Source organism: Elephas maximus, chromosome 9, assembly GCF_024166365.1.
Source record: "Elephas maximus indicus isolate mEleMax1 chromosome 9, mEleMax1 primary haplotype, whole genome shotgun sequence".
NCBI lineage: Eukaryota > Metazoa > Chordata > Mammalia > Proboscidea > Elephantidae > Elephas > Elephas maximus.
Window position 1 is genome coordinate 61,959,039 of NC_064827.1, and position 18,226 is coordinate 61,977,264.

General features: G+C 46.1%; 1 protein-coding gene across 4 annotated transcripts in view; it reads left to right on the top strand.

Moving 5' to 3' along the window:
* Window positions 1-3,986: 3,986 nt before the first annotated feature.
* The window catches only part of SNX30 (sorting nexin family member 30), a 142,433-nt gene continuing 128,193 nt past the window's right edge, over window positions 3,987-18,226 (top strand). The window contains exon 1 of one of the 4 annotated variants that reach the window (XM_049895648.1): window positions 3,987-4,373. In XM_049895648.1, coding sequence (XP_049751605.1) covers window positions 4,218-4,373 — 156 coding nt within the window. In that variant the 5' untranslated portion in view covers window positions 3,987-4,217. The remainder of the gene's footprint in view (window positions 4,374-18,226) is intronic. The other 3 variants (XM_049895649.1, XM_049895650.1, XM_049895651.1) reach the window with 3 other exon arrangements.

Genomic DNA, 18,226 nt, shown 5'->3' on the forward strand with positions numbered 1-18,226 from the left:
AAAAGTGCATTTTAACAAGCTTCCCAGGTGGTTCTTAGGAACCCCCAAATTTGATATTCACACCACAGACTCCATGGTCTGTATATTGTACTACCCATTGCACAAAGGTCTCTATGCCTTTGGGGTCAGGATCTCCTATAGGAGAGAGAAAATGATCCTGTCATGTACCCATAGCCTCTCTGCTAGTTCTGTGGCAAGTTCCAATTTCTTGTTTGCAAAGCTCTTCATATCCTGGCCTCAAGTGGACCTGTAGGCTTTCTCTTCTTTCCTTGGACGAATTGTCCACACAATTTTGTCTCTGTTGGGAGTATTGCCTTCTAAGTTGGTCCCCTTGTTTGGGACAGCCCTATGTGGCTTTCTACATGTCACTCTGAATGCTCACTGAAAACCTCTTTTGTCTTCACCAGTCGTCCACTTGAAGAGTGGTGGTGTTATTTTAGGCAGGGTTTGGGATGCCATATAGAATAAAGCCTTGATTGTATTAAAAACCAGAAGAGAATAAGCAGCTAACACAAACATGAAGAAGGCCTAAGGACACTCTGTACCAGAGGAGAGAGACAGAATGCTTTGTTGTGACTCTTCTTTGTTTCTGAGGTCTCAGAGCACTCATGTAAAGCCCTGGCAGGTTGCTTGTGAGGTTTACAGACTCTCAAGTTATCAAATCAGCTGAATCCTGGGTCCCAATGGCTATGTATCCTGCAAAGTATCAGCTTAAATGCCTAAGATTCCCTAGAGATGGGAGCACGCCACGTCCTTGGCTTCCTGTGCATTGAGGACCTCCTCCCCACCCCCATGCATGTACATCATGTGCATTCTTCCTCACAGCAAAGACCCAGAATTCCAGACTTCTCTCCATACATTCCAAACAAATGTCACAACCTTCTGCTCTAATAAAGAAACTTCACGTTTCCTCCTCACTACCTGCTTTAAAAGCTTTTAGTAGAATCCTAGTCACAGGCTCTGGGACAATGATGTTATTTCAGTGACAATTACAATTATTTCAGCGACAATGATGAAAACAGGAAATGGTGAATATGAATGGGAAGCCCTGGGCTAAAGATGAATGGAGGAAACTTTATACCAAAATGTTTTCCATAGATGTTTAGTTTTTTTTTTTTTTTTTTTTTACTTTCTTTAGTTTTGATGATTAGCTGCTGCATCATTGTGGCCGAATACCATTGAGCAACCAGGAAATTGGAAAATAAACTGTTTTAGATGGCCTTTTAGTTCCTTTTTCAGAGCCCTGGTGGCACAGTGGTTTAAGCGTTTGGAATCCTCTGCCACTCCCTCCTTAGAACCCCGATGGGGCAATTCTACTCTGTCCTATACTGTTGCTATGAGTTGGAGTCTACTCGATGGCAGTGGCTTTGGTGTTTTTTTTTGTTGTTCCTTTTGTGTGTGTGCATGTTTGTGTGCACACAGGTGCACGCATGTGCACGGGTAGAAAAATGGTACTCATCCAAACTGAACAAGTGGAGAGGTTTGAAGTGCAGCATATTATGAAAAATCTTTGATGATCATTTCATAAAATGGTAAAGAAAACCTGACCAGACAGGGAAAAGAAAAGGATTAACATTTAGGGAGCACTTTTTCTGTGCCAGAGACCCTGGTGGTATAGTGGTTAAGTGCGACTGCTGCTAACCAAAAGGTTGGCAGTTTGAATCTACCAGGTGCTCCTTGGAAAATCTATGGGGCAGTTCTACTCTGTCCTGTAGGGTTGCTATGAGTCGGAATCGACTCGATGGCAATGGGTTTGGTTTGAGTTTCGTTCAGTATTCTGTGCCAGTATCTCCCTAGGAACATTACACACAGAATGCTATTTAATTCTCACAACCACTCCAGAGGTATTATTACCAGCTCCCGCCCTCCTCCTCGTTAGACCAACAAGCTCATGAGGTTAAATCACTTGCTTATCATCACCCACCTTGTAGTGACTATAAACAAAAAGACCTGCTGCTGTCCAGTTGATTCCAACTCACGTGACCCTATAGGACAGAGTAGAACTGCCCCATAGAGTTTCCAAGGAGTGCCTGGTAGATTCAAACTGCCAACCTTTTGGTTAGCAGCCATAACACCTAACCCAATGCCACCAGGGTTTCCAGTGGCTATGCAGGAATTCAAACGTGGATCTTTTTCCTCTCCCATGTGTCCTGAGGAGAAGGCTGTGTGGCTCCTAATAAAATAAGATCTCCAAGGTGGCTTTGTTGTTAAATAAATAACACCAATTTGATAAGAAATGCCTACATTATTAACTCTGGAACACTCATTTCAGGTTATATTAGTGCTCTTTATTTGAATGCTAATTGAGAACAGATAATGGGCTCTGTAGTATTTGTAAGCAGTCCTTGAATACAGAAGCATTAACAATCATACCCAACTTCATGAAGACCAAAACCAGACTAAATCCAGTGCTGTCAATTCCACGCAGTGACCCTATAGGACAGACTAGAACTGCCCCATAGGGTTTCCAAGGAGCAGCTGGTGGATTCAAACTGCCAACCTTTTGGTTAGCAGCTAAGCTCTTATCCATTGCGCCACCAGGGCTGCTCATGAAGACCAGAAGACTGGAATTCTCATGAGGTAGATGCAATATTTGAAATCGCTCCCGGTGCCATCTGAATCCAATTCTCTCCAACCAAGGCAGACCCATGTTGGGGAATGGGGAAATAAAAGATAGCTTGAGCCCCACCCTATCAATTACACCAAGGGATGTTAAGAGGAGGTATGTCTGGTCATCTACTTGTGAAAAACCAGCCATTGAAAACCCTATGGAGCACAGTTCTTCTCTGATACACATGGGGTCAACCACGAGTTGGAACTGACTCAGAGGCAACTGGTTTTTACCTAAAGCTCAGTGAGTCTGTTATATTCTGCGTTGGCTTCAGATCTCTGCTTGCTTCTACTGAAGAACCACTTGTTTCTAGATACAACAGAGTGGTAGAGACCACAGTGAATCCCACCATCAAGATTTTTCCCCACTTTTGGCAGCTTAAAACTGGACAAACCTAAGGAGTTTCGTAAAAGGTGGGAAAATATACGCTCCCTCCCAATGAGCCATCCTACCCATTAATTTGCTATTATCACCGGATCTTGCTTGGACTGACGACCCTCTAATGATCTAACCCTAGAAACATAAGCTGCAGAGACAGGTAAAGTGGGAAAAGGAGGGAATTTATACCCCAAAGTGCCGAAGTAACGACTGGAGTACCTCGACTCTGCTAGCAAATAAAGCTGAAAATCCAGCTCTGCCAAAGGGCCGAAAAGGAAGCACAAGTACGTGAAAAATAACATGAGCCTCACGGTTCTTTCAAAAGGCTGTTTAATCAAGACGCACATTTCAAAGGCATGTATCATTTGTATCACTCCCTCTCTTTTTACTGATGCTCCGCCTTCTGAGGTTTAAGTTACATAAGCCCAGTTTAACTGTAAAGGCAACATGGCATCAGGATATCAGCGTGAAATTTGAAGAAACCCCACACTGCCTCCTCGAATTCCTCTCCAGGTTCTCCACACCAATGTTCTCTGTCTCCTTTGAGCCTCATAGCCCTTTATGCCATTATGATATGCATCGTACTTCCTTCTATTTTGGGTCATTCCTGCGCGAGTCTCAGGGGCCAGAAGATCCTGACTCATGCGTGCCCCAAAGCCCCCAGCCCCAAGCGTGGCTGCCGGTGGACGCATCAGTCAATGCGGCTGGAACGGAGCTGGATTCTCCCACGTCTTTTTCCCCCTCTGAATTCCGTTAAGCATTTGCTCTGGGGGGTCCGCGCAGCCTCCACAGGGCCGACCACTGCGAGGAGAGGCTGGACTGCAGCAGGACAGCTGCCGCGGGCTCAGGACGCACTTCCTGCCGGGGCGGGCGGGGGCGGAGCTGGCCGCGTTCCCTCCCCCACCCCTCCCGGGGCCGCCAAGGCGCCGCGGGGGCGGGGCCGCGAGCAGGGAGGGCGGCGTGGCGGTGCGGGCTGGGCGCCCGGGGCGGAGGTGCGAGCGCACCCGCGGCGGGTTCGGGCGTGGAACGGGGACGCGCGGCGCGGAGCAGCCCAGCCCAGCCCCGGCGGAGACCAGCCGGCGGGCGGCGGTGGCGGCTCTTAGCCCGGCCGGTGCAGGGCCTCCCACCTAACCTCGGCCGTGCGGGGCCTCGGCCCGGGGCGCGGGGGAGCCCGCCGCGGCGGACAGCAGGAGGAAGCGGCTGCGGCGCGTCCCAAGCGGTGCACGCCATGTCGGGCGGGCCCCCCAAGGCCCTGCCGTCCACGGGGCCCCACTCCCTGCGCGACATGCCGCACCCGCTGGCCGGCTCCAGCAGCGAGGAGGCAGTGGGCGGCGACAGCACGCCCAGCCCGGACCTGCTGATGACTCGCAGCTTCGGCGACAAGGTGGGGCGCGCGAGGCTGGGGACCAGGAGACTCATTCCATTCCCGGGGGGGAGGGAGGGATGATGGATCCGAAGCCATCCTAGGCATGGGGCCGCGCCTATCCTGGCGCCCCCCCCCGGGGGACGGGTGTGCCATCTCTCCCAGAACCTTCGGAAAAAGCGTCTCCCCTGCGGGGTCGCAGCTGCTAGGGGAGCGGCCAGAGAGGTCGGGCTTCCCTGGCTGTGACTGACCTCGAGCGCCGGTGACAGCTGGTGGGGAGGGGTCCCGCTTGCTTGCTGGTGACCGGGGGGAAGGGGGCGTGTGTGCAGAGCTCGGCGCCTGTGTCCTGGTATAGGGTTCCAAGTTCCTCCAGGCTCACCCCTGAAGGCTGAGCTGTCGAATAACTTGTAGCTTCTCCAATTTCCTGGGACTGAAAAGAAGCAAGAGTTAATGGTTTTCCGTGGTAGGGCAGGGCAGCCCTGGTCTTACTGTGAGAGTCGTCGTCTTTCTCCCCCGTCAGTCATGTGGAGAGTGATCTTTGTTTAGGTTTGCTGTGTGCCCAGAGGAGTCACCTGACTTAGACCCCAGCCGGCGGCAGGAGGACAGTCTGGTTGTGGTTTTCTGTCTGGGGCTTCTTTCACCTCCGACGGTCTCCCACACTGTTAAGGTTTGGCAGACGCTGGTTTTGTGGTTGGTGGAAAGAAAGCTCGCCCTTTGCCCTTCTTTGTGAAGGAGGAGGCTCCGGCTTTTCCTAGAGCGGCGCAACCCTCCTGCTGGCTTGAGAGACAGCAGAGCCTCGAGAGGAGCAGAGGTTGCATTCCCCTCCCCCTTGGCCATTTCAGCTGGAGTGCTGGTGTGAAGGGGACTTGGGCAGTGATTGTGTCATCGCTGCTCTTGCCACTTAGTCACTAATTGCAGAAATTAGAGGGCTCAGCGCTTGTGATCAGGATTTCCCCCTTCTGGTAAAATACTCAATGAAGTCCTCCTAGTCCCAGTAGCCAACGGACTCAGGAAACCTTTCTAACCCCCCTTAGACGGAAGAGCGTAGAGTACAGCACAAATGAGTGTGAAAGAATATGACTTGCTGGCCTTGCATGAACCAGGGCTTTTCGAACCAGTTGGTTCTGGTTCGAACACCTGCTGAGAATTTGCATTTCTAACAAGCTCCCAGGCATGCTAACTGTGCAGGTTAAGGACCAATTTTGAGAACCAGTGCTCTACTACTGGAAACCCTGGTGCCGTAGTGATTAAGTGCTATGGCTGCTAACGAAGAGGTCAGCGGTTTGAATCCTCCAGGCGCTCCTTGGAAACTCTATGGGGGCAGTTCTACTCTGCCCTATAGGGTCGTTATGAGTCGGAATCGACTCGACAGCAGTGGGTGGCTCTACTACTAGTACTAGTAAAGCAGTTCTCAAAATTTATTATACATAAGAATCACCTGGGGATCTTGTTAAACTGTAGATTCTGATTCAATATAACTCAGTGGGAAAGGCAAATTCTCAGCAGGGGTTCGAGCCAGAATGAACCAGTTCGAAGCTCTGCACTGAACACAGAATAGCTAGGAAGGGGACTTCCTGAGACAGGTGGTGAAAGCAAAGAGTGGGAGTAAGCCATTAAAAAAAAAAAAAAGCCATTAGGAACAAGGAAACTTAAAGCTAATGAAGCCAGTGGATTGAACAGCCCCATGTGTGTAATGGGCCTCTTTGTGATTGTTTCTCTTTATTTTATAGATTATAAACTATGTGAAGACTTATGTCACTTGGAAATATGTTGCCCATATTTGACATCCAATAAGTAATTTGCATGAATGAATAATTTGTTGCTTTCTTAAGGACAGAAAAATTGGTTCTAAATGAATGTAGAATAGAATAGGTTAAACCTTCCAATTTCTCAGTTCTGGGTAGGATAGTGAATTAATTATCTCTTGCTGTGTAACAAATTATCCTGAAAGTTAGCACCTAGAAATGGTTTCTGTGGGTCAGAAATATAAGGTGTTCTGACTCCGGGTCTTTCATGAAGTTGCAACAGGCTTCTGGTTCCAGTCAAATTCTGACTCATGGTGACTCCATGTATGTCAGAGTAGAAGCGTGCTCCACAGGGTTTTCTGTGGCTGATATTTCAGAAGTAGATCACCAGGCCTTTCTTCGGAGGTGCCTCTGGGTGGATTCCTACCTTTTAGTTAGCAGCAAGGGAGCAAGCAAGCATGTCAACCATTTGTGCCACCCAGGGACTCTGCTGTTGGCTAGGGCTGCAGTATTTTGAAGGCTGGATTTGGGGAGGATCGCCTTTTAAGCTGTTGGCAGAACTCAGTTTCTTGCTGACATGCTTGACGTGGCAACTGGTTTCCCCCAGAGCACGTGATCCAAGAGAACGAGTGTCTGACACTGAAGCAGCAGCTTTGTATAACCTAATCTTGGAAGCGACGTGTCTTTGCTGTATTGTTGCTGACCGACTAACTCTGGTACAATGTGGGCAGAGGGTGTGACTACCAGGGGGCAGGGGTCATCGGAGCCATTGTGGAGACTGGCCATCACAGATAGTTATTTTAAATATTTTTGTAAGGTTGGCTCTTGGAGGATACCTGACTCAGAAATGTGGGCATTTTACTTATAAGTACAGGGAAGACCTTCACCGCCAAGATGTGGCTGGTTGGCAGGAAGTCATTCCCGAGTCTAATTACTGCTGGCTTCCTCTACAGGGTCAGTTCTGCGAGTGAGACAGTCTTGGGGACATTATTATTAATTATTGAGTATTTAACAAGTCTAACAGCTCTGGACAGCATCTAAAAGACACCATTCCCAAGGGCCTGATTTATATAGTAAGCCACTTTTCCTTAGAGGCTACGCAATGTAATTTTTTTCTCTGACTGGGAGTAACATTTTCCTTGAATCTTGGCATACACATAAGTTCTCGTAACTCTGGAGAAATTTCTGTACAAGGAGCATGTCAAAAGATAGCAAGAAACAGAGATGAGTCAGGACCAGTGGAATCCTTCCCTTTGCCAGTACTCTCTTGCTCAGGCTGGATAGGTTGTTGTTAGAGGCAGGTAGGAAAGTTGAGTGCTATGGGTAGTCTTTGAAAAGAAGCCTGTTTTTTTTTTTTTTTTTTTGCCTTTTTGGAAATTGGGGTTGCGATCATACGAGAGGGATTCAGAGTCAAGAGAATGAGGTTTGGCAGGTCCCTCATGGTACAGAGTTATTATACAGAAGGGAATTGCCTTCTCTGGGCCCAGGATGGTGCCATGAACAAGGAAGCTTTGTGTCTTGATCAAGCTGATTCTTCTGAATGGCCTCCGGATGCTCGGGTGGGAGAGGAAAACAAATGTGATAGATTCTCCATCTGACAATTTTTCAAATCATTCAAACCATGGTGTGATGGGATGAATCCTTTCTGTCTACCAGGGGTTGCCAGAATTAATTCTTTTCATGTCAGCTAAATTCATTAGCACTCATCATTATCTCCTTCGTCTCTACCTAAAATGTAAATAAATCACTTGGCCCATCTCCTTTTTTACTTTCATCTGTAAATTGCTCTGAGCTGCTTCTTCCCTAACTCAGCCTCAAGCTTCTGACCTCTCAAAACTTAACATCAAGCCCTCTCAAGGCTCATTCTGTGTTTAACGTACACATTCTCAACCTCTTCACTGAACTCTTACCTCTGCTTCCTGCCCCGTGGGACACTGCTTCCCTGAAGTCTTCACAACGGAGGTGTCTTTTCCTTCTGTACTCCACTTATATCAGGGTCAGGAGGTGGGCAGTTAGCAGTTATTCTTTCTTTACACGTCTTTACAAACCAACCTCTGCTCCTTTGAGGCTCATGCCATTTTATTCATTCAGCAAATACTTGAGTGCCTACTCTGAGCCAAGCAGTGTTTTAGGAACTTAAAACTGATCAAGTGAATAAGCTGGTCAAAGACGCCTGCCCTCATGTACATTTTAGTGAGTTAGGTAACAAATGCTATGGAAGAAAGAAAAAAACAGAAGGAGGGGGTTCAGGATCACTGGCTGAGGGGAGGGGATGTGGGTAGACCTCATTGAGAAGTTGAGATTTGAGCAGGGACTTGAAGGAAGCTGGGGATATAGCAGGCAAATGTCTGGAGAAGAGTGTTCCAGGCAAAGCAGAGGCCAGAAGGGACTTGCCTGGGGTGCCAGGGAACAGCCCAGAGGCTAGTATGGCTGGGCAGAGTGAGTAATAGAGAGTTGTGGGGCTGACAGCTGAGAGGGGAGGTGAGCAGATCCTCTAGGGCCTGGTAGGCCACCCTGAGGACCTTGGTCTTTACTTGGAGTAACATGAGGGAGAGTCATCGCAGGGTCTCGAAGGCAAGATTTGACTTATGTGTTGAAAAGGATCACACAGGCTATTGAATTGAAAGTTACTTTGAACTAGTCAGTATTTAGCCAAAATTCTTTTTAGTTTAGAGAAAATAAACTGAACTCAAATTGACTCAAGTGCTGGTAGATAGCATTTGATCCTGTCAAAAAAAAAATCTACCAGCTCACATTGTTGAAAAGTCCCAGGTATTTTGGCTTCAAGAATGGCTGGATTTATATATTCAAATGATATTGGGAACCTGTCCTTTTCCATCTCTTGACTTTACTTTCTTCTTGTTAGCTTTGTTCTCAAGCTAGGGAAAGGATGTGTTCTATAAACAAGCTTCACAACTTTAGCAGAAAGAGAGCACTTCATTCCTGAGAGTTCCGGCAAAAGCCCTGGGGTGGTGTCTCATTGGCTTAAATTGGGTCAGGCTCCTAAACCAATCTTTGTGACTGATTGCCCAGACCTGGATCAGGTGTTCACCTTTGAGCCATGAGAAGGGAGTTTTTTATTGGTTTTAATTGTGAAATATACAAGGTGTATGAAATGTATCTATAGAGCTTAAAGAATAAAATGTATCTCTACAGTTTAACAAATAATAAAATGAACACTGATGTTCCTATCCCTCCCAGATTAAGATCTAGAATATTACTACTAGTGTTTTGGAAACCGCTATGTGCTTGGGGATGAGGGAGATGGTTTCCAAAGCAAAATCAGGGTGTTGTTACCAGGAGAGGAATGAATATTAGACAGGCAGAAACAGCAAATGTCCACTATAGACCTTGCATTGCCTTTTTCTTCCGTGTCATGACTAAATTCCCTGCTTCTCACTCTCATCTGTTAAAATCTTTAGACCCCAATTTAGTGTCTTTTCAAATCACACCCTCACCTTGGGGGACTTAGCCATCTACGTGGCTGATCTGTCCAATACTCTGAAACTATCAGTTTTTTGACCTTATCTCCAATTACCTTCACTTTTTTTTTTTTTTTCAATTCAGCTACCCTCACACCCTTGCATCGTAGTACCTAGAATTGCTCCAGGTCTGAAATAATGCCATCAGATGACATCCTCTTTTGCATTACCCTCCTGTCTCTCTGGGTCTGACTGCTGTTCCATAACCCTCTCCTGTGCTCACCTCCCCCAGCCCAGCTTAGATTCCATGGCCCATTGTGTCAGTTGCTCTTGCTGTTATCTTTAACTCAGTTCCCTTGCTTTCCCTCTTTTTCACCTACCTGGATCATTCCATTTATTTATGTCTTTTGCCTACTCCCAGGATATAGAGGCACTGGAGGGAACATCATACCACCTTGAAAATTGCTGCCATTGTAAATTTTCTGGCTCCAACCACTATCGGATCCTCAGTGGTGCTGGGCACTCCTTTCTTTCCCGAAACCAAAAAACCAAACCTGTCGCCATCGAGTCGATTCCAACTCATGGCAACCCCAAAGGACAGAGTAGAACTGACCCATAGGGTTTCTGAAGAGCAGCTGGTAGGATTGAACTGCTGACCTTTTGGTTAGCTATAGCTCTTAACCACTGCACCACCAGAGCTGCTTCTTTCCCCAGTAGGCTCCTATTCTACCCAGTGGCTGATCTGAAGCTTTTCTCTTTCCACCCTGCTACTCTGCCTCTTCAGCTGATGGCCTCATTTTCTACCTTAGAGAAAACAGAGGCCACCGGAAAAGAACTCCTTTCACATTCCTTTGCCAGACTACAAAATGATCTGAATCCATGTCTGTCCTTACTGTCCAGCCCCCCTTCCAGTAGAAGAGATTCTTAAACTCATCCTGTCCATTCTGGTCTCACAGAGACACTGCCCTGTTTGTCATCCTGCCTTTCTTCTGTGTCTTCAAGCTCTCCCTCCCAAATGACCCTTTCCCATCAACATGCCAAACTGCTCAAGTTGCTGTCATCTTTAAAACAAAGCAAGAGTGAGGAAAACTGCTTCCGTAGTTCCTTCTCTCCCTCTCATGCCCTGTTTTGTTACTTCCCTTCACAACCAAACTTTTGGGAAGAAAGGTATGCTGCTCTTGTCTGTACTTCCTAACCTCTGGCTTACTCCTCAGCCTACTGGTGCCCTGTTTTCTGACTTTACTATTCACAGTCCCCAGTGACTCCCCCGCCCCCCCCCCCCATTGCTAAACCCGGTAGACACTTCACATTCCTTATCTTACCTGACATCTTGGTAGGCAGCCCTCGGTCCTGTCGAGTACCTACCCGCGTGCTCGAAACACTCCTCCCTTGGTTTCATGTTTTAGAGTGTGCATTTTGGAGCCAGATTATCTCAACTTGGATTCCAGCTCTGCCACTTACAATCTTGGTAGCAGCAAACTATTTAGCCTCTCTGTACCTCAGTTTCCTCATCAGTCAAAAAGGATAGCAATAGTACCTTCAAATAGGGTTGGTAACAAAAACCAAAACCAAACCTGCTGCAGTCGAGTCGATTCCAACTTATAGTAACCCTATAGGACAGAGTAGAACTGCCCCATAGGGTTTCCGGGGAGTGCCTGGTGGATTCAAACTGCCAACTTTTTTGGTTAGCAGCTGTAGCTCTTAACCAGGTTTTCCAGTGTTGATATAAAGATAAATATGAAGTGAGTTCATACTTAGAGTGGCGCTTGATACATTGTGAACCTTTAAAAAATGTGAGGTTGTTATTATCTCTTGATATTGTACTCTCCACATCTTCTGTATTTTTGCCAGTTTTTTTGTCAGTTTGAAGTCCAATCAGGGAATACAAACTACTCTAGGTATTTCAAACTGAGAGAACGTAACATAGGGAATTAGTAGCTGATGAAAAACTTCAGAAGCCAAGCAGAGGACAGTGAGGCAACACAGAGGTTAGCAGTAGCTGGAAGCAGCTGTCAACCTCAAAACTGGAGGGTCAATGGGAAGAGGTGATGTTAGCAGAGCCCAGGAGATTCTGTGGGAACTAGAACCATGGTGCAGCTGCTCAACAAGAGCTGGGGCCACAGAGGGAGGGAGCCCTGGAGAGGAAGCAGCTGCTGCTAGGGACACCATCTGAGCCAAAGAGAAGGAGTTGGGGAGAGGGAGAAATAGCCCAGCTTTTCTCCTCACCCTGTTTTCTGGTCGTCCATCACTATCTCCCATGAGCTAAACCTACCAAGCCAGGTGGCAAATGAGCCTGGGAAATGTAGTTCCCTGTGGTACAAGCAGGGCAGAAAAAGATGGGGAATGGACCTGAGAGCAAACAGTGAAATGACTAGCATAGCTTCCTGTATAGGTTTTTCTGCCCGTCCGTTAAATACTGCCATTTCTTGGAGTTCTGCCTAGGCCCTCTGTCCTTCAGTTTAACCATTCTCACTGGGTCATCTTAGCCTGTGGCTTCAAGGACCATTTGTATATTCCTGTTTTCCTGAATCTCTTTTAGGTATCACTCTTTCTCTCTTAAGCTTTAGATCTGGATATTTAATTGCCTCCTGGACATTTTAATTTTGTCACATAAAAACCTCAGATTCAACACATCCAAAACTGAACTCATGACTGCCAGTGTTCCCCCGTCCTCTCTAGCCAACCTTGCTTCTCCTTGGCTCCCTGTCTTGGTGAATGAATGGTACTACCCATCTTCGCTTTGCTCAAGTCAGATATCCAGGCATTGTCTTTGATTCTTCCCTCCTCGTCACTGCATTCTGTGGCATCTCCCTCCTCAGCATCTCTGGCATCCATCTACTTCCTTCTCTCCAGCCCCGTGTAAGGACTGTGGTTCAGGCCTTCATCATGCTGGGACCACTGTTGTCTTCTAACTGGTCCTCTGACCAGGATAATACTTCTCCCCCCACCCCCCGCCCCAATCTATTCTTTACACTGCAGCCAGAACCATCTTTCTAAAATTCAAATATGGTGATGTCATTTTCCTGCTTAAAACCTTGCATGGCTTTCCTGTTAGCCTTGGAGGTGCACATGACATTGGTCTCTGGGATTTTGTGTGGGCTGTTCTTTTCACTAGGGTTCCCCTCCCTTTCCTTTTACCAGGCTCTCTCCTACTTACCCTTCAGGTCTCAGCTTAGACCTTTCTTCTTCCAAGAAGCCTTCCCTGACCATATGTATTTATTTCCCCCATCAAAGCATTTATCGCACCGTGGTAGAATTTTCTGTACACTTGTCTGTCTATCCCACTAAACTGTAAGCTCTATGAGGGACCATACCTACTTAATGTCCTTGGTGTGCCTAGAAAAGGCCCTGGTATGGAGAAAATGTCCTATAATATCTGCTGACTGAATGAATAATGTAAGAAAAAATGCCCCCTTGGAAGTCAGGTGTTCTTCCAGAAGCAGCAAATTGCCCAGTTCCAACTGAGTCTCTGGGTCTCATCTCTCTGTGTTACTACCACTATAGGCTCATGATTTAAATCAGGTTCTAGTCCCCTCACTGTAAATGGAATTTCTGCCACAGGCTAGGCTTTGTGGGATACAAAGATGAATGAGCTCTGGGCTTGCTTCCAGAAGCTTTCTGACTTGTTGGGGAGACAAACCCACATAATAAATATTCTACAGTATAGGGCGTGAGTTGATGGCTATAGCGGATGTCTCCTGTTTGCCCAACATTCTTTCCTTTGAAAAACCACCCAGACTCCATTCCTGGAGGCTCTGGTGAGGCTAGCAATCCTCTTGGAACACTTCTGTGTCCACCCTAGGGATGGGCATATGGTCTATGCTGGTCACTGAGCATATCCTCTTCTCCCTGTCCCAGTGTCTAGCCCAGGGGCTGACAACCCTAGCAGAACCAATCAGTCTCCACTGAGATTTGCTAGATGGATGCTGGGGAGAGAGGGTCTCTCATTTTGTTAGATTATAAACCTTTGGGTATGGGCTTGAGACCACCCAAGCCCACATTCCCTACAATGTGGAGCATGTCTGCTTAAGAATGAAGCCAGAGAGGAAGGTAGAGCTAGGAGAGGAAGAGTGGGACAAGCCCTGAAAGTCATTTGAATTCTGGATCCAGCTGTACCAGCTGGGCTCTCTGGTTTCATGAGGTAATGAATTCCCTTTTTGTTTACACTATTTTAAATTTGGTTTGTCACTAAAAAAAAAAAAAAAAAAAGACCAATACATTGACCTAAAAACATGAAGTGAAAATTGAGTATTATGAAGAGTGTATTGAGTAGGGGTGTTTAACTACTACTGGTCAGTCCTACTGTGGGGACAGGAGGGAGGCAAATCAGCCAAGGTAGAGGTTGGGTTTTCACCAGGTCTTTGACGTTTGAGGAGGCTTTCAGGTGTGGGTAGAGGGGGAGGGGAGGAGGAGGGAACAGGATGGGACATAGCATTACAGCTGAGGGAAGAGCTTGAGCACAGGTCCTGAGATAGAAAAGACATGTGCCAGGAGGAGGAGGATTGAGTGGGGCCATATGTCAGGAGTGGATCCTGAGCATATAGAAGCGGGGATTAGTGAGAGAGGAGGTGGGAAGACAGGTCAGGAGGAGCCTGAAGGCTGCTGTGACTGCTTTAATAGTGGAGTTTAGCTTTTCTTCTCTAGATACTAGGCAGAAAGTTTTTGAGCAAGGGAATTGTGTGGTCAGCTTGAAATGGAGAGAGACTGGTACTGAAAAAGGTAAGATAGGAAGGTCTTAGCATGCTTTAGGTTGGAGTTGTTGTCTGGGAGAATAAGTATTAGAAAATTTAAAGATAACTAGTTTTTTTTTTTTTAACTGTACTTTACATGAAGGTTTATAGAAAAACTGGTGTCTCATTAAACAGTACACATATTGTTTTATGACACTGGTTAACAACCCCATGACACGTCAGCACTCTCCTTTCTCAACCTTGGGTTCCCATTATCAGCTTTCCTGTCGCCTCCTGCCTTCTAGTCCCTGCCCATGGGCTGGTATGCCCTTTTAGTCTCCTTTTGTTTTATGGGCCTGTGTAATCTTTGTGAAGTATGAACCTCAAGAGTGACTTCATTACTGAGATAAAAGCGTGTCTGAGGGCCGTACTCTTGGGGTTTCTCCAGTCTCTGTCAGGCCAGTAGGTCTGGTCTTTCTTTTTGAGTTAGAATTTTGTTCTACATTTTTCTCCAGCTCTGTCCGGAACCTTCTATTGTGATCCCTGTCAGAGCAGTCAGTGATGGTAGCCAGGCACCATCTCGTTGTACTAGGCTCAGTCTGGTGGAGGCTCTGGTAGTTGTGGCCCATTAGCCCTTTGGACTAATAATGACAACTAGTTTTGGTGCAGTGTGGATGACTGGTTGCCTAGTCCAGGAGGCTGGTGCTGAGTGGTGCTTTCATTGAGAGAGGGAACACAGACTGGAGAGCAAGTGTGAGAATGAAGTATAAAGATGACTTGGATGCAGTTTAAAGTCAGCGGTTCAGGACAGGGGTTATTTGAACTACAGTGTTGAAAGCCTACTCAGATTTCAAGAGTAAGCCCAAATGCAGCCTCCAGAAAGCTCTCCTTTGCATATAGATGTGTTAAAATAGAATGTGAAAAATACTAAATGTATTTATTAGCTCTGCCGCCTTGGGTAAGTTTCTTAACCTTGTAATGGCTCATTTTTCCTGCATCTAAAATTTGGATTATTTTATTGGATATTCTGAAGATTAAATGAGTGTTTTGAATAATGTTTGGAACGGGTTTAAGTACAAGTAGTTTCTTTGAGAGGTGAAGGAAACAGCATTAGAGAAGGAAAGTGAGACAGGGAAGAGAAGGCAACTAGTAAAGCATACGTTACCTAGTCAGTTTCCACTGAGGATTGTTGTCAGCTGCTAAGGAATTGGCCCCCAACTCATGGCAACCCCATGGTGCCTAGTCCTGCACTATCCCCACGATTGATTTATGGATGGATCATCGTGATCTATGGGGTTTTCATTAGCCAATTTTAGGAAGTAGATCCCCAGGCCTTTCTTCCTAGGCTGTCTTAGTCTGGAAGCTCCTCTGAAACCTGTTCAGCATCATAGCAACATGTCTCCACTGACAGATGGCAGCTGTGCATGATGTGTATTGGCTGGGAATTGAACCCAAGTCTCCTGCATAGAAGGCGTGAATCCTACCACTGAACAACCACCACCCTCCAAGGATAAAAAAAGAGCTGGAGCTTAATCCTACCCAGGACACACTGGAAGCCTGTAAAGAACATGTGCCTTGGTTATCCCCACCCTGGGATAAGGGAGCTGGGGTCTTCAAACAGCAGTTCTCTTAGGTCACTGGTTAAGGGCTGCTTTGGGTCAGGGCATTGATTCCTAAGCACTTTCAGCCTGCTGCATGAGTGGGCCAAGTAGATTCAGCAACCAGGGGAGGAATTAGGGAAAGAAATGCAGATGCTGGTAGTTGGAAGTCGGGCCAGCATGCACTGAAGTGGTCAGGGCAAGGGGATATGAGTGGGGCACCTGTAGCATCCACTACGGTTATGTGAAAATTGTGTACATGGAAATAAAGTAAGGCGTGACCATGTTTAGGAGGATGGTGGTTTTTCCAGAGGAGATGAAGTTTGAGCTGGAGGATGAAGGCAGAAACGGACAGAGGAAGGAAGAGAACTTGGGTGGAAAAAGCATGTGCCAAAGCTTGGAAGTGTCAGGTAATGCACAGATGGAGTGTGAGAGGGTTGGCGAGTGATGAGGCTGGAGAGGTAGGCGGTAGCAGGTTATGGTAAGGGCTTTATTCTTGCCAATCAAGTGCTTTAACAGGGGAGAATGAGGACTGTGTGGTTAGAGAGGTCACTGTGACTGAGCCCTTAGCAGGGATTGGGTGGGTAGAATTTGTAGCAGGGAGCCTGGGGAGAAGGCTGTTAAACAGAAGAAGCCTGGGGGAGGCAGTGTCATAAGGCTTTGACGCATTTAGATACAGGGAGTGGACTCCTGAGGAGTTTTGTTTGCAAATCATAGAAACCCAGCTTGAACTAACTTAATCTAAAAGATGAATTTATTGATAGGCTCTCTTTAACCACAGGGTGAGCTGGAACCAGGGGTCAGAATGCTACTGAGTGTCCACTTCATTGTCTCAGACCAGCTTTAGCCCTGTGGTGCGGCATGTAGCATCCAGTAGCTCCCATCCCTCCTATTTCACAGCTGTGCCTCCAGAGAGGAACTAAATCTTTCTTCCAAGGGAAAAATCTCAGGGAGGCTTGGCTTGGGTCACATGCCCATCCTTAGACCAATGAACTGGGCCACAGAAGTGAAGTACTATGATTGGCCCAGGAGCTTACCCTAGGCCAATCAGCTAAGGCTGGAGGAGGGGTCTGAAAGAGTATGGCAGCCCCGGTTCCAGTTACAGGTCCCAGAGAGGCGGAGAGGACAGAGAAACAGTAGAAGATGACTTCAGGAGAAACTCGGGGATCACTGGCTTTAGGGACTAACTGAATGATGGTGACAAGAATAAAATGTGAATTTGGGGAAGCACGTAAAAATTAAATATTTAAGTTAAAAAATTAATATGTGCTTTTTAAAAAAATTGAGATGTAATTAATGTGCCATAAAATTCACCCTCAAAGTGTACAGTTCAGTGGTTTTTTAAAACATACTTACAAATGTGCAACCATCCCCACTATTTAATTCCTGAAGATTTTCATCATCCCAAACAGAACTTTGTGCCCATTTAGTAGTTACTCCTCATTTTCCCCTCCCACTGGCAACTGCTATTTTTTTGTCTCTAGATTCTGGACATTTCGTATAAATGGAATCATACAATATGTGGACTTTTGAGTGTGGCCTCTTTCACTTAGCATAATGTGTTCAAGATTCATCCATGTTGTATCATATATCAGTACTTCATTACTTTTTATAGCTGAATAATATTCGATTGTGTGAATATACCACATTTTGTTTATCCATTCATCAGTTGGTAGACATTTGAGTTGTTTCCACTAGGCATATATGGTTTTAAAGTTCATTTATTTCTTCCCAAAGTTGATTATGTCCATACTTGAAGGGCTAAAATGAATTTACTCTGCAAGTACTTAAGTGTCTTCTCTGCACTAGGCACTGTGTTAGGCATTATGCTCCTTGGGAGTTAAGAGATCTAAATTCTGGAAATGACATTAGCCTGGTCAGGCCTCAGGCATTACAGGTAAACTATATCCTACTGCAATTAGAGTTAAAAATGGTTGTGCAATAGCTGTTTTATTGCAAAAATGAACGCCTCTACCTCCTTTAGGGCTATTTAATTAGGGCAGAGCTATGTTCTAAAAACTGGGCTTGTCATTCTGCTGGCATCAGCATCTATGCTGCAAAAAATGCAAGATAACAGCGTTTCTCTGTATCATCTGTTCAAGCAAATCTTGTTTATTTCATGACTTGCATCAGCAATCGTGAAGGGGACTTGAACTTTAAGTTTATTCCCCAAGGATTTATGTGGGCCTATCATGTGCCAGACATGGGGGATACATAAATGAACCTTACCTTCTGGACACTCAAGTTCCAGGAAGGGAGACAAAGGAGGAACAAGTGAATAATTGCAATTTAACATGGGATATATATATATATATATATAAATACACAGAATGCCATAAGGGGAAATCACAGTGATTTTTTTGAGCTAAAGAAATTCTAGAGTGAAGCACCTTTGAAGGAGGCCTTGGGTAACCTATTATAGATAACAACTACATTTTA